The 17542-nt window shown below is 40.7% G+C and overlaps 1 protein-coding gene across 4 annotated transcripts in view; it reads left to right on the top strand.

The window, feature by feature from the left end:
- Positions 1–17542, top strand: part of cdh13 (cadherin 13, H-cadherin (heart)) — a 326188-nt gene that overhangs the window by 217384 nt on the left and 91262 nt on the right. For all 4 annotated transcript variants that reach the window (XR_006361196.1, XR_006361194.1, XR_006361195.1 and 1 more), the window contains exons 10-11: positions 10108–10290; positions 10381–10634. Coding sequence is in view for 1 of the 4 variants with exons in the window: in XM_044036748.1 (XP_043892683.1) it covers positions 10108–10290; positions 10381–10634 (437 nt within the window). In the remaining 3 variants the exon portion in view is untranslated. The remainder of the gene's footprint in view (positions 1–10107; positions 10291–10380; positions 10635–17542) is intronic.

Raw genomic sequence — 17542 nt, 5'->3', positions numbered from 1 at the left:
CTTTATTTGAATTATCCTTATAATTTATTTTATCCTTCATTTGTAATATGTGATCATTGAAGCATTGCTGTACTATGAATGCAGTTGGTGTCATATGACATCACAGCAGTTGCACATATAGGAGGAAAGAAAACACACCGTCTTATTCTCTATCGTGGATCACAAGTGCAGCCATTACTTAAAGGGACAGTTCAGATTTTTGAAGATTAAGTTGTATGACACAGACCCCAGGAGTAGAGTAGTTGCAATGCTGTCATCACGCTATCAATTTGGCACTATTTTCTGTGACTTGCGGCGTTTCACCTGTTTTAGTCCGAGAGAGTGAGGGAAATTTAAATATAGTAATTATCCTGTATAAATAAGTAGGGTTTTAAAAGCAGGCAGTCAGAGATATCGTGTGTAAGAGCATGTGGTCGCAGTGACAGAACATTTTGTTGGGTGTGAGATGTCGAAAGACACCAGACGACTGAAATAATAAAAAAAAAAAAGTCACATTAGGATGAGCAGAGGTGTAAATAATGGCAATAGTAATGTTGTACTTCAATTTAGCATCCTTGTTGCCCGAGTGTGTAAACTCCATGCTGGCTCTCTGTCAAACTATCATGGCTTATTGGGACAATATAAAGCACGGGCATTGTTAATGTTAGTGGTAACACCTGTGCCCTTCGTCCTATAACAAGTGCACAAAAAAAGAAAAAGAAAGGCCCATATCAACACAGGCGCTCTAATAACATATATTTAACAAAAAAGGCCACTGTTCCCTTAAGGCTTTAATTAATCCTGCTGTCATTTTCTTAAAGGTAACACTAAAAAAAGACCAATCTGTGAACTCCATTTCTCAATTATTTTTCTTTTTTTCTATGTAAAGTTTGGAGGCATTTTGTTCTGCGATCATTAATAAGGCCTCTTGGATATCAAAGATAACCCACTCACAAGGTACTAATCCAAATTTACTGGCACAAACATGGAAGGAATTTTAAATTTTAAAACCGTACAGTAAACCAAAATGTGTGTCAAGAGATCCAAGTGTTTTGCACAAAATCTGACTTAAAACTTGGCGAGACAACCAAAGAAATACGATCAAGGGTATTTAGCAGGTAGAACACTAGTTTAATGGCGTATCATGGTGTTCAAACAATAATCCCACTTAGAGTTCTCATTATGTAATAGGCAATGTTTTTTTTTTCCGTTTCGTTTCGGATGCCAACTTGCACAGTTGAAATTATAAAAATGTGATGAAGCCCTTCCTCTTAGTGCCATTTGTGACGAGCAGCTTAGCAGTGTGTGTTTGTGTACTTGTACATGTACAATGTTGACATGAATAGCGGATATTTGACTGATATTTTCTCCGGGAAAGCAAGAACTGTGACGGAAAGAAGGTGTGGACTGTCGGTTGTCAGACAGTTACAAAGCTCATGAAGGAAGAAGCAATCTCTGGCCAATGAAGAGGGAAAAGGATGATAACCGATGTAACACTCGAATGGCTGTCGGTGCCTTTGAAGCGCGCCGTCGCCGTGCTCGTATCCCCTTGAAGATTTTTACCCTCAGCTCTGTTGCGCTGACAAATATGAAGCCTGCCACGTTCCACAAAAGGTAGAAAAGCGGCTTTTCTAAATGGCAGATTCATCAGAAACCTATATTTGGAAAGAGCCTGTGCAGAAGCGGTTGATATTTAATAAAGACACAGGTAAGCTCATTAACTCTCCAGCCACACTTACTGTATGAAGGATTACAGTATGCAAACAGGAAGGTGGGGGTTTCGACACATCAGTTGGTTCCCAGTCACTTGTATGGGATTATGTGGGAAGATGAGTGATCATATGCATTTGGTTTCATTCCAGTGTCATGTTGGCACAATGACACCTTTTTTTTTTTTTCACACAGATTTTTGTCCGTCGGCTCCTCATTCTGCAGAGAATTAAGCCGCTTTTGAAAGTAGATAAAGGAAAGACAAGTGCCTGCTTGAATTTGTACGATTCATGTTCAACTCGCGGGGATTTCTTTCTAAGTTTGACTCTCACCTCTGTGACGCTAACCTCGGCAATTTATTACAAAGCAGCGCAGAAGCACAAACGCGGAGCGCGTCGCCATCTTTGTAGAGCTTCAAGACTTAACGGCTTTGCATTCGATGTTTTGAATTAGATCTCTGTGTGTTTGACACTATTTATGTTGTTTGCTTTCCGGCAAACCTCTTGGGACGAGCCAACACGTCGCAAGAACTATTATGCATGCTAATATACAGCGGGGCGTTTTAACGCTTCTTCGGAAGCCTGATCCAATTCCATTCACATATTTTGTTCTACCTGGAACAAACGCAGTTCATGCACGTAATCCACATAATCCACATAATCCACACAATCATAGTTTTTGAGACGCACGTGGATGTCTGTGTGGAGTCCAGTCTTATTTTTGCAGACTGGCATGGATGACGATATTTACTGTATGTTACACAGACCATAGTGCACCTAAGTGAACTCTCTGATGTGGGAATTATGAATTTTGGCCTGTATAGATTTTGCTATAATGCCAGACGGCACATTATTCCACCTTTGCTTGGCGAGCATTCTCTGGCCCCCCCCATTTTTTTCATTTTCGACACATGCAATGTCCAGGAAGCAGAAATGTAACACAGCAGCATTGGCATTCGTCCCGTCGTGCTGCCTTTTACACGTCAGCGTGGCTCTGTGACCACCACCACCACCACTGTGGGCGTGAAAGTGGAACAACAAACCTCCGGGTAAAGTTCGAATGGCCCTGCTGTGATGTATTGAACCTATACATGGAGGCAAAATAGTGGAGGTGGCTGTATGTGTGTTCCCTGTTAGAGGAAATGTTTGGCCATCCGTGTTCAGAATACATAATAGAAATATGATAGCTTGATATCTCAATCTATCTATTCTCAGTAGTCAGTATGAGGATCAAAACCTGTTCCTTAATGAGACAGAATTTTTTAAACTAACCTTGAATTTGGGTTAGGTTAAAGTTAAGGTAACCATCAACTCGTGATAGTTAAGGTTAGGCTTTCCAAAGAGAGTGAGAAATCAGTTTTTTCAATTTGAACATTTTACTGCAAACACTCCAAACAACCACTTCTTCATCTGTTATTAAGAGTTAATGGTGGTATCTTTATTGCTGATCCCAGTGTCCTCTACATAATTCATAGATGTAATATTTATGATGATCTTGAATGAAAGTGAACATGGAAGTGCTGCTGTATTGCACTATTTGAAGTGACTGGACTCCATTAATAATATTTCAAGCTGCTGATCCACATGTCCGTGAATTGTGTCACTGGTAGATGTTTACTTTATTCAAGTAAAAGTACTTTTGCTGTTTAAAGCATTTTCACTCAATATTGGGTTCAAGCTTCTTTTTCCCATTAATCATTTAGACACAAAATAATGCCGAAACGAGGCCCGAGTTTTAAAAATACTGGAATGATCATTTTACTTGACTAATTGCTATCTTTTTATTACCCAAGGTTTTTAATCTATGTAAAGTAAGGCCATATCCCCGCACACAACAGAGGAAAGAGGTCTGGGTTAGTGGGTTGTATCAGGCAAACAATGCCAGCTGGCAAAGAAGGACAAATTAAAAGGTAGTATAAGAAATAAGAGGCAATTTCCATAGAAGTGTCAATGAGCCAGAACACATTCAGCGTTACTCAGTAAAACCGACAGATGTTTATATTCCTCCGAAGCTTCACAACTTCATTCTCAGGCCCTTTGCCAGAATCCCAGGCTGCACTCTCAGTCCATCTGTGTGAGATGAGGACAGTAAGGTTGTGCACTGGAAAACAGCTGAGGAAAGATCACGTTTAGACGTTTGAGCAAAAGTCTGCTCGTGATGGCAGGTTTTTGCAACTGTTTCCCAAACATGGGCAAGTATAATTTTTTTGTTAATTTGTACTTGCTTTCTGAAACACTAAAATGCCTTATGTGTGTTTTTTTGTGAATGAACCAACACAAGTTAGATTAGTTCCCGTTGACTGCTCTGCGGTCATAGCATATGGAAAAGAGCTATTTTTGCTCTGCTACTGTCAGTTTTCTCACCATTACCAGCTGTTTTCTTTCCCCTATGCCTGTTATACTGTACATTGTGACTTAATGATAACAGAAATACATGCAGTGGTGTCAGATAGCAAATGTGTTAACCACATGGGTTCATAGGCGTCAATATGTTGTTATAAACTCAAAAATTACTGCCAGGGATTATGTGGATGTCTTCAGTTTTGCAAGTATTATCAAAAAAATGAATATATTGATGAGCTGAAACATTTCAGGGATAACAAAATCAATCACTCACGTAGCATATCATAGTATTTCAATGAAATGACGTGAAAAAAACATCATTTTAGTTAAAAAAACAAGTCAGAAATTAACATAAAATACATCTGTAGGATTCTGTCAAAATCTGGGAAATAGCTGTCAAGGTATTTCAGTCTGAAACAAATAAGTTTATGCAAAAATCGGCCCAAAGACAGACTGACGTTGTTGTCCCTACGGATCCATTAGCATGACCAACAATGTGGCTTTCATTAAGCAGCAGGAGGTAACTGATGGTGATAATTGCCCTAAACTAAAATGTGATGACTTTAACTACAATAAATAACCCTAATGTAGCCATTTTATATTATGCCACCTTTCCTTAGGTTTTCTGTGGAGAGCTCACAACTTTTCTCATTATTCTTTATATTTAGGTATCACCTCACTGTAAGACAAAGATCCTCAGAGCCCACAGTTTGTTTTACTTGTTTCTCATTAAAATATATATATATCATAGTGGCAGAAACTTACTGCCCTCATTAGGCTTTGTTCACACTGTCAGCAACCACAGGCTCCTGGACATATTTCTTTTAAATGAGACAATAGTGGGCAAACTCTGACATTGGCTCTGTCTTTACAACCATAACAATTTGTCAAGTGAAGTGACAAATAGCATTTAATTGAGAATACCATAGCGTGAATGACTCAAAAACTAGAGGAGATATTCAATATGACATGAAAATCCAGTTAGTGCTTAAAATAGAAGAAATAATACATTAATTGAGTACAGCATCAGATTATAATAAACACAACTTCGCATTACAAGGCTTCACATGTCTATATGAAGTGGAGAGAGGTCACTCCTGTCCACATAAGACACGTTTGACCATCAGAGTCATAGATATAGATAATGCAAATAAACTTTACAGTAATGAACCTGTCACCTGAAACTCGACCTTATCCATTTATGTGTCTTTGCTCCCTAAGTTGTTGTGCCTGAAATGGCTGTCATGCAATTATCTTTTGACAGCATGACGTTGCCCTGAAGATTTATGGGACAGATTAGTGAAAATGTGAGGCATAAAAATGAGATGGGAAATGAAAGAAATCAATGCCACACTGCAATTCTTAGTGCTCAGTGTGTTAAATGTCTAAATCATAGGGTCTTTTTGATTCATGGCCACTGTAACTCTGCACATCCAACCATACATCCATCCAACCAACCATCCATACATCCAACCATCCATCCATCCAAACATTCAACCATACATCCAACCATCCATACATACATCCATCCAACAACCATCCATACATATATCCATACATCCATACATCCAAACATTCAACCATACATCCAACCATTCATACATACATCCATCCAACAACCATACATCCATCCAACCAACCATCCATACATCCAAACTTTCAACCATACATCCAACCATCCATCCAACCAACCATACATCAACCAACCATCCATACATCCAACCATCCATCCATACATCCAACCATACATACATCCAACCATCCATCCATACATCCAACCAACCAACCACATACATCCAACCATCCATCCATACATCCAAACATTCAACCATACATCCACCCATCCATATATACATCCATCCAACCAACCATACATACTGTACATCCAACCATCCATACATACAACCAACCATACATCCAACCATACATACTGTACATCCAACCATCCATACATCCAACCATCCATCCATACCAACCATACATCCAACCATCCATCCATACATCCAACCAACCATACATCCAACCATCCATCCATACATAGATACATACATACATACATACAACCAACCATCCATACATTCAACCATCCATCCATACATAGATACATACATCCAACCAACCAAACATCCAACCATACATCCAGCCAGCCAATGCAACAACACACACACTCACACAGAGATACACACAGGTTCATGCTGCTAACCTTTTAAGGACATGGCATTGACTTCCATTAATTGTTGCAGCCAAAACAAAGTGTTAACCCTAATTGTAAACCATACCTGTTTCACCTTAAGGCCCTAGTATACTTCAATGCACAGCGTGCAGACTGATTTTAAAACCGCGCACAAAGACCACATTGGGTGCACATGCGCAAAGTTAACTTCCACCCCATCGGTAGGTGGAGTATTAAGCCCCACTCACAGCAGAAAAAAATAGTAGTTAGGAATAGTCATCTGAGCCTTGACCTGGTGACCCTCGAACTGGCGTGCACCTCGAGTCCCTTGCACGATGGACCTTTCAGCTAATTAACAAACATATGCAAACACACATGATTAAATCAAATTTAAAGGTAGAACCTTCCACCCCATCCCCTCCATATCACTTCTCCCACTGTCTCTCTCTCTGTCTGTCTCTCTCTTTCTCTCTCTCTTTCTCTGTCTCTCGCTCTCTCTCTCTCCCATAGTCATTTCAGGCCAGCAGCTTTGCCTCGTCCTCAGTCATTTCCCCCTAGTCTTTCAGGTGACTGGTTGCTTTGTGCTCCAGGTGGAATGGAGGCCTTATCAGCAGCAGGGCAGCGGCCCAGTGGCCACAGCACAGAATACAGCATTTCCTCGGATCGCATGACTGCCCCACATGATTAAACCCAATCTGACCGGCTGCTGTCTGTGCGACTGTATACTGTATGTGTGTGTGTGTGTGTGTGTGTGTGTGAAGGGTTGAGAAAATGAGAATGCGTTCGACTGTGTGTGTCTTATCAAGGTTTGGAAATCCAGTGGGATGATGACCATTGGAATGCCAGTGACTTACATTTGTTTCTGATCACAGCCCCTGTGTCTTTAGAGATGGCAGTGTGGAGGGTAAATAGGCTTTCATAGCTTCAAGGTCCTGTGCTAAAAGCAAATGCAATCACTGTTTCAATTTAAACGCCGGTGCATCCTGCTTGTTTAAGCAGAAAGAGCATTTAGGCTGTTGTGTTCCCAACAGCCAACAGATTTTCACAATCCATTTGTGCGAGACTGCGATGGGCTTGCAGGACAAAAGTATACCTACAATACCTGTTTGAGCACAAACACATCACTTTTCTTTAAAGAACACTGTGTTTCTATCCCCTGTGTCCTAAACGACTCACAAATGGTTCAAAGTGGTTTTTTAAACAAGCTTTGGATGATTAAAAAAGGAGGCTACAGAAAGGAAAGAGAAGAAATCAATGTTTGTCTCTTTTCAGATAAATGCATGGAGCCGGGCGGTGTAAGGTGGTAAGAGGGTAATCAGTGAAACAACAATACTGTGGGCTGACAGGAGACGCAGTGGTCTAGGATGGACTAGCGCTATCCTTAAACTGAGCGTTCTGCGCCTGAAAGATTACACTGTAAGCTCCGACACTGTAATGGTTGGAACACAAACACACATTGCTCACAAAATTACTTCGGCCGGCTGTAGCTTCTGCAAAGGTGGCCCCTGTTCACAATGAAGTCTTTATTGGTAGCCTTGGTGGCAGAATGCATCGATGGGAGTCTGATTAAGGTCCGCTGACTACAATGAGCGGCGAGATGGGAAGTGAGTGACACTGAAAAATAAATGAGATGCACTGTGAGGAATCAACAATGGAGAGCATGAATATTGGTTATTTAGTTGTGTGGGCTGCTTGTCGATGCATTCAAGTGTTTGAATTCATGTTTTGCCAAATGTTTTTTTTCTTGGATTTGACCGCAGATCATGTGATTTGCCAGTCTGCTGAACTTAACCATTTTTTTAATGGTTTGTTTGTTTGCTTGCTCTGCAGCAGTTTCAGCTTGAGTAATTATTCATTCATTCATTCAACCCTTATTTAAACACCGTGGTCCTATGACGGCAGATGCACTCTTATTTGCATGGGCGCCTTGTTTACATATGACATTTAAACACAAAAATGTCACAAACAATAACAAACACTGAGAGGCCCTATTTTTATCGCGCAAACACAACAACAAAAAAAAGAGGCACGTCGTCAGCTGTTAGAGTATAAATAAATCTCAAGCTACTTTACTTCAAGTACGTGCAGCGACGCAAAGAGCTGCTGAAGGAGAATGAGGATCAGAGTGCGATGATTAATTAATACTCAGCCAATCACATCACCAGTGTCTGTTGTTGTGCTGCATTAATCAACATCTCAACGGATTAAAAGTGGGCTCTTTAGGAAATCATATTGTTGTCTGGATGATGCAGTGTGGCACACCGTACCACAAATCTGCAGCCAGGAGGCAGATGGTGCAGGTTTTGCAAAGCGGTGACAGAAATAAAACCCAAAATTAAAAAAGATGAAGACATTTTTATGTCTGCATCAATCTGACTCTATTTAAGTTTCACTTCTGCACTCGTATCACAATCATCTCATCATGTCATTATATCAAGACGTCTGAGATGTGACAATGACGAATTTGCATTTCAAGAACACTTTGGTGAAACCGTTGTCAGAAAGGACGCTGCCGACTCACGGGATTGATGAGATGTGGGAGTCTTTTTTATGGAAAGTCTGGTTTGAACTCTCACTTGTTTTAGTTGAGATAAACAAGGTGGACAGCCGGGTTAAAGCGCCACGATGCTGTGCAACACTCCTCAAATCCAAGGCTGCAGACACCAGCATTTCATGTCCTGCTGCCTTCAGGTGTCTGTCGGGATTTTACTTTTCATTAGGGACAAAGTGGCTGATCCACACTTCTTCATGACTTTGTCTTTGAAAAGTTTGGAGAGCAATATGGTCTTTATGTGTTTCCAAAACATGACTTTCAAAGGCATAGGATCTCTGTGCAGTTCACGCTGATTGCCTCGGAGTCCTGCACTTGTTTTGAGTTCACAATATATGCCTGACTGGTCACACACTACACAATCATCCCTGATTAGTTTCTAAAAGCAGTCAAGAAAATGCACAGGCAGATATCTGAAATGTTCCCTGATCCCTGTTGTTGATGTTGTATTGCGCCGCTTCCTTCTCTCTGATTGGCTGATGAAGTTGGAAAACTTGCTTGCTGCTGGAAAATTAGGCTTGTAATCATTTGAACCACAACAAAGGGTCACAAACCACAAACGGGTTGATTATTCATTTGCTTTTGTCTGCAATTAATACAAGTTTCCCGGTCAATAGAATATTATTGTAGTAATAATAGAGGTCATCTGCACATAAGTGATATTGAACACGTCTTGGAAAGGTATTATATGCGTATGTTCTTCCTCATAAAACATTTGCAAAGCCAACTGCTTGCCGTCATTGTAGGAACGTTTACAGAACGTGGGAGTGGACGTGGAAGAGAATGTCTTGTTCTAGAGATATAGGGTTAGGTTAAATGGATTTCCTTTTTCATCATTCCGTGTGGAAATGTTACATGTACATGTTATGGAGTATCTCAGAGTGGTGGTTGGGATGGCAGAAGGAGGGCTGCTTGCCCTTGGGGGGAAGAGAGGAGGAGTGGTACTTGTCGCTCTCCCATATGCCAAAGCTCCCCCACCCGGAGGGAACAGCCAGTGGGGTGAATCGGTTGTTCAAGTGTCATTGACATGGTGTGTTTGCTATGGAACTGGGAAAATGGAGGACACTCCCAGGTGATAGAAGGGGTTATGGTGAATGATTTATATCCTGATAATCTGCTTTTTTTCTGTTTATTCATGGCTTGGACTGTGTGGACACGGATGAAAACGTTGTCCTAATTTAATGCATGTTCCTGCCCACCACCCCTCTTGTTCATGTCATCCTATAAATCACTGTTATAACTGTGATCATATGTAATGGGAACGCACCTTCCGATTTACCCGCATCATCTCCAAGTATCTTGGGTTGTTCTCTCATAATAACGGTGGTCTATCTTCCTGTCTCCTGTAACAGTTCGAGGCGACTGTGAATGAGGGATCGACAGGGGTCGTGGTCAACCTCACAGTGGACGACCGAGACGACCCTGCCACGGAGGCGTGGAGAGCCATTTACTCGATAATCAACGGAGATCCGACTCAGAGCTTTGAGATTCAAACCAATCCAGACAATAATGAAGGGATGCTTTCTGTTATCAAGGTGAAATATAAGAAACCTCCAAATGCAACTGTATATCGCATTATATGTATTGATTTTGTAACTACTCTGATATTTTTTTCTCTATTGTAGCCTCTGGACTATGAGGCCACAGCGTTCCACACGCTACTCATCAAAGTAGAGAATGAGGACCCTCTGGTTCCCGATGTCGGCTATGGCCCCAGCTCCACGGCCACTGTCCACGTCACGGTGCTGGACGTCAACGAGGGCCCCATCTTCTTCCCCGATCCCCTCAGAGTCACCAGGATGGAGAACATCCCCATTGGCAGCTTTGTGGCCTCTCTCAACGCAACAGATCCAGACATATTACAGATTCAGAACATCAGGTAGGAGAGAAAGTGAGACCAATTGTAATCGAGCTGCAAAGATTGTGCTTTTCTGTTAAGAAAAACAAAATGAGAGAAGCAGAAGAAGAAAAAAAAGCTTATTTGTGTTGCGTGACGGTGCTAACGAGGTGAACTGGCATGAAGCAAAGTGTCTGAACCTGCCTGGTTCTAACCTTTCACGTATCTTTGAGAGCTTCTCACTTCGTCCTCTTCTCTTCCTGATTCCACGTAGCCATGTGCTTCAGCCTATTCCTTTTTCGGTTATTGGCACAATTGTGTTAAATGATATGATTTATTTGTCTGTTTTGAGTAAACAGGTGAAATATGGAGCCCAGTCAATCTGCAATTTACCGACGCAGGTCAAACCATTCACCCCAGTCAAGTGAAATGGCAGAGTGGGGCAGCTCATTAACTTTAACTCTGTTATAGAAAAAGTGCCATTACCATCTTAATAACCGAGACACTATTAGTTTCAGTGTGTGCTACAATAAAACATATTCCTTCCGCTGCCAGAGGAAGCCTCATAGCATGTGCTGCACTTATTTCTTACAAGACATGGAATCTCATCGTTGGCTTTCAGGTCTAATTTATCCCACGGTTTAGACGGCGCTCCTCAGAGTCATATATACTGTAAATATAATGTTAAGTAAACACGTGAGGGATAATAATGAGGCAAATAAAACCCACCAGGTCATGACTTTACTGCTCAAATTATTGATGCTGCTTTATGTGCTGTAAAACTGTGTCAGTATCAAATGCCACAGAACACGGAGCTGTTCCACTGAACACTGCGTCTCGAGTAAAGACCTGTGGTCATAAAGCTTTGATAAGGTCACCAGTCGGGTCACGTGACTATATCAATTTAACAGTGTCAGTGCTGCAGGATAAAAGGGTGTAGTTTTTGTTTTTCTGGGGAGATTTTGACATAATGATGGGACAAGACCCGGAGGTTAGCGATCAACGATTTTACTGCACCAAATTCATCTGTGACTTTTATAATTATCCCGTTATTTTATTATCACCGATGGTATAGTGAAACTGACCTCTGCATTGAACCCGCCAGTCGTGAACAAACACAAACTTACAGTATCTGTGCCCCGGGGAATCCCAGCCCTTGAGCTTGTCCTAGGATTTGAACCAGAAAGAAAGAGTTTTAAATGCTTGTTCTTTATAATACATTCAGTCTTGACTGCGTCTCATCGGCCTTTGCTTCAGCAACCCAGTCTCTGTATTCACTGCTTCTCGATAGCACAGAAAGCGATGCAAGTTTCAGTAGTATTCAGTCATTAAAAGAGATTTGTTGATTTGTTTTTCTTTTTTTTCTGATTACTTAAAAGTGTTCTGTAGAGTTTTCTGGTGATATTTACTCCATCGCTACAGAGGACGGCGTGTTTACGACGCCTTTGTTGCATTGCTTCGAGTCATCGTTCTATCTTTATCCGGACGCGACTCTGCTCCTCATCTGCATGCGTTTTTTTGTGTTTATTTGCTATCCTCTGCATTAGTTGTCATTCCGTCCTGCCAGTAACAATGACTTTGAAGTATCATAACCGTGACCTGCAGATAAGAGGAGGATAAAGCGAGAGACAGACAGTTTGAGAGTTGGGAGGCGTTGTGTGCAGAGTATTAAACAGCAAAAACAAGACATTTGTTTGCACTTGTCTTTCTTCTCCTGCCTGTGTTTGCATAGCTGTGTGTGTGTGTGTGTGTGTGTGCGTGTGGCCCTTGGGATGTGAATGCCAAAAGCATTTGGCACCACACACAATCAGTCTGACTCTCTTGTCAGAGTCAGTGACCAGTGCAGACACAGTCACGAGTTTTATTCCAGTGCCATTGTTCACTTGTGAATGTATTTACTGTATAATACACATAATGTAGACTTATGCCTGTATTCCTTTTTTTACATAACCATCTGATTTGTTGTGATGAAACAACATGTGGAAATTCAACAGCTGCTAAATTCAAGTAACTCAATTAAAAAACCTATACGTTACATTGAGTCAGCTGAGCCGTATTTACACTGCTGGACTATTGTTACCTCGGGGTCCATCAAAACTTGCAGAGATAATCCATGTTTTTTTTTTTTTAAAGCTGTACAAATCTACAATATGTGTCTTTCCTGGACAGCAGCCTCATTCGGATAGGATTAAAATTCCATTGGGGAGTGAAGTATTTGCCATGGTGCTTCTGCTAAATTCATCTTTGCTGGTGTCATTTGCGGCGCCAAATTACAGGGAGCAGTTTATCATATATCCCAGTGAAAAGCACGTGCTCCATGTCCTCAGCCGAACTGATTAAACTTGGTAAAGTGTTCACGCACATAAACCTAGAGACACTATCCGCATCCTAATTCTATACCACATAGATATATAGGCACTGCAGCCAATCCCAGCTGACATTGGGCTTGAGGCAGAATAATCCCTTGACAGGCCTTCACTCTATCACAGCCAAACAACCATTTACACTCACTTTCACACCTATTTATGGTAGGTTTAGAGTCTTAAATTAACTTAACTCCAAAGTGGATGTCTTTGAGCGGTGAGAGGTGGCCGCAGTGCGAGGAGAAAACACATGCACACAAGATGGAAACGTACAAACGCCGCAAAGAATCAGAAACCATCTTGTTTTGACGCGTCAGCGTTGACCACCTGCTGTACCACCATGCAACACATTGTTTTTTTTTACCCCATTCAGTGAAAAGGTTTCACTACAAATTGCCTTATTAACCTTGCGGTTGTCATACATCGTTCACATAGGATGTCAAAGTTAAGATCAAGCCTTAAGGAAACTCACATTAACTGTTACTTAGAAGTCTAATCACTTAGATAACGGCACTAATTGGTTCTGTTTGAAGTTGAAGACGGCAGCAATGTGCTTGAAAAGCGGTGGTAAGAAAAAAAAACAGGCTACGAGCAAGCTTAGACTATGTCATTATTATTATTATTATTATTGTTATTATTGTTAATATTATCGTGATCATTAAGTAGAAATTCTAATGTATTTGGACTGAGACTCTCTCAGTTCTGAGCCCCTCCCAACAGATGAGTCCTTTCCTCTATGTTCTATGTGTTTGTGCAGATGCATAGAAAAGCCAGTCTCACAGAATAGAACTGACCTCTTGTTGGTCAAAGTCTCCGTGGGCCAGATTTCTCTGAGGCTGTCAACAGAGTCCACAGGAGGTCTGTGCGTCTAATTCACTCAAAAATGTCTTGATTCACTTTATGTCGAAAGAACGCCAAGAAAAACATGTTGCACACTCTGTCTGCTTTAATGTTGCAGGAAGTAAATGTGAAATCTGTTACACTTTGACCTCGTCACAGTCTGAGCTTTGATGTCGGCCCGGACTCTGATAAGCCCCGAAAATGGTATTGATGTTCTGAATGGAAAGATAATAGGTAAATCACATGAGTCACAAGATGCAACGTTATCGATCAATAAATACATGAATTAAGCAGGTTTTAATTCACTTTAACATTAAAGTAACTAACTTTAACGATCAAACTGACCTAAGACGGCTATTTCTCCTGCTTGTAAACAAATATGAGTAAAAAACTATTAGGTTTTGGGGAGTTTAGATGTTTTCTAGCCCTTCCTACAGGTTTTAGTCATGAGGGTACGGCAAAAGTTGGACTTGTTTTTGACAAAACTTTATCCCTGGTGAACCTCTGACTGCAGAAGTGCTTTACTTGGTGCGTGGGCACTTGACATTGGGGACCTGCCTTGCTCTCCGGGGTAGATCTGAATCCCAAAATGTGGAAAAAGTTGTTTTTATCAGAAAGTTTACTTTTTTCACTCATATCTTAATATTGACTTCATACTTACCCGTTGCCAGGCTGTGAAATGTGGAGCAAATAATTTAAAATGTCATTAAGAGGGTCTGGATAATTTAATTAGCTCTTTTTAACACCACGATAGGTGTCAAATGATTGTGAAAAGTGAAGTAGCTGATGCTTGATGGGAAAACAAAGCTGTGGAAGCAGAAAGACAAAAACTTCAGCAACACTTATAACCACAGACTTGACTCTGTGCCGTTTGGTGATGTCTCTGCAGAGTTAACACTTCTACTTGTTTTCTCGTTATTGTTTCCTGTTTATCTTTTTTCCTCTCTTTATCTCTCTCTCTCTCTCTTTCATAGTCTTCAGAATTAAATTTGTTGTTTCTGTTTTTGTCCTCTGAAACCAGACAGCCACACAAAACAAACCAGATGCTTATACGAACGATCCACATAGAGAAGCTGCAGTGATAGAAAAAATATAACAATAATTCCTCGGACGGTAGTTATTCTGAAAGAGGAAGAAAAAAACGTAAATACATTGTCACATAGCGCCAACACTCAAAGGCCTCCAAACTCAGATAACTCTTAACTATACAATTTCTCTGTCTACCCCAAGATATATTTAAGTTGTTTTCTTCTCCTTGCTTTTGAAAATAGAGAGAATTTCAAGCAGGTGGTTCATCCATTATTCAGTAGCTACCTGTCTTCTTTCACTTCTCACTCTGGTCATACTCAAGTTTAAAGAGATGGGGCTTAAAAGAGGAGAGAAAACTGGCAGGAAGCTTTGAGGAAAAGATGAGGAAAAGAAAGAGTGTGAGACAGTTTGGACAGACAGGTTTTGAGTGTGTGTGTGTGTGTGTATGTGTGTGGAGGAGAGATATGTCAAATGCTACAAAGGCTGACCTGAGGTAGGTCAGATATTGTCATCACTTCCAGATCAGCCTGAACTTGTCAGCGTCTGGGCAGGTCAACCAACACAGGAAGGACTTTGAGAAACGTAATACAGTCAGAAGTTATTCAGACACTGACTTTTCCCCACCAAGAAAAAGTTTTATTAACACGCAATTGTTGTTGAAAGGGAGGTAGAAGCTCAGAGGAGATCAGGTCTTTGCAGCCCCTTTCCTTGGCTTTCGACACAGTGTGATGTTGTTTTTATCTCGCTTATTTTGTCTGTGTCATTATGTTTCACACTTTCAATAACATCCCCTGTATTGCTCATGTTGTACTGTCATTTATAGATGTTTGTTATTATTGTACCACACTTACCCTGTTCATTTTTTAAAAAAATGCACCATAAACAAAATTGGATTTTTGACAATATGACAATCAGCCAGAAATGCTGGCCCTGTTTAATTTAGGCTCATGTGTGGAAGTGTGGCAAAGTTCTCAGTGGCCACTCACACCTCTCATCTCCGACTCAATGTCAGTCGTGCCACAGTCTGGCACTTAGACTAAAGTAGGTGACTAGTATTTGATAATGTGGCCCCCTTTGTGCAGTTTTAAAGGACTCACAACGAGGGAAATTAATTCATTATCTTTGGTGAGCATAAAATCCGAGATATTGGCTGATACATAATAAAAGAAAGATTTATCCGAACACTGAGAAAGGTTGAACTACCAATCACAGAGGTGCACACACAAAAAAATCCAACAGGTCTCAACAGAACCAATAATTTAGAGAGTAATTTAAACTGTGGCTCATCTAAGCAGTAGGTGTATGTCAGTTGCATATCTCTCCAATTGGGTCAAAATAGCTCCAGAATTGTAGCTTTTCAGTTAAATGTCACCATGTGCAGAGAGGGACGGGCTAAGTCGTGCTGACTGCTCAATTTACATCTTCCGTCTTCTGGGATCTGGAGAGGCTGATTAGAGGCTAATCAGATGTTTAGATTTGTTTCTCATTTCCTGCAGCTGAGCAGAAGCTTGCCAAAAAAAGTGTGTTAAAAGAAAGAAGAGGGATTGAGTGAGTGAGTGAGTGACTGCGAGAGAAGAGGTGGGAGTTTTAGTCATACAGTCACGGTGCCAGGACACAATTTAAAAAAACAGCAACCAGAAGGTGCCAAGAGGAGCAGGGGGAGATGGATCTGAAGCAGGAGTAAATTGCTTTCACTCCTGTTAATGCAGGGGTTGTGGCTTTCAACTCGTGCAAAGGAGGAGCTTTAGATTAATAAGGTGCAAAACAGTCACGTGTCCAACGAGTGTTCTTTCCTACCCCTCTATCTCCAGCCAGATATTGAAAATGCAAACATTTAGTTTATTTTAGCCCGCCGTCTCTGTGTGCGTCCTCCACTGTTGTTGTTTCGTCGGCACAGTGGGTCTTTGTCCAGCGTACTCAGCGGAGAGTTTGCAGCTGTAGAGTGGATTTGGCAGAGTGTCTCATCGAGACTTTACCTGGCACACAACAAACAACCGTAAATGGATTGAAAAAAAAAGCAAAGAGTTTCTGAGGCGTCTTGAAGTTTTAGAGGAGGTAAATAAAATGTAGCATAAATCCATAGACCTCACCAGTTTTACTCAGAGTAGGATGGGATCAGTACCTGTTAGGTGAAGTCATCTCTACTGCAGTGGCAGCTGCTGGTCTGTGGAACAGCGGAAGCTAATTTCCGGCCCAGTTATTTCAACTTAACATAAATTCTGCCAACAACTAAAACAAGGAAACATGATAGTTATGTAAAACTGAATTGCTATAATAGTGTTTTTTTTTTTTATTTACAGTATATTCTTTTCTGTATGATAAATAGGCTTATATTTCCTCTGCTTATATTGTTAATATGGGGAGAGGGGGTGGTTCAAGTTTTGAGGTATATTCTTGAAATTTTTAACTTGTAAATTTATTCTTATTTTATTTGTATTCTTTAACTGTGTAATTTCATTCTTAGGTCTATTCGTACTTATTTTTATAGTTTTTAACTTTGTAAAAAACTGCTGCTATAACATTCGTTACCTTTGTACACTGGAGCGCTGTGACGAAAGAATTTCCCGCAGGGGATTAATAAAGTATATTCTATTCTATTCTATTCTATTCTATTCTATTCTATATGTGTAAATGAAAATGGTCTATATCACTTAGCAAATAACACACAACAAGCAGCTGTTTGTCTACAGACTGTGAGGAGAGAAGCTGAGCTTCCCT

Source organism: Solea senegalensis, linkage group LG10 (assembly GCF_019176455.1).
Source record: "Solea senegalensis isolate Sse05_10M linkage group LG10, IFAPA_SoseM_1, whole genome shotgun sequence".
Classification (NCBI taxonomy): domain Eukaryota; kingdom Metazoa; phylum Chordata; class Actinopteri; order Pleuronectiformes; family Soleidae; genus Solea; species Solea senegalensis.
The sequence above is the reverse complement of the archived record's forward strand: the minus strand, read 5'-3'. Positions and strand labels throughout refer to the sequence as shown.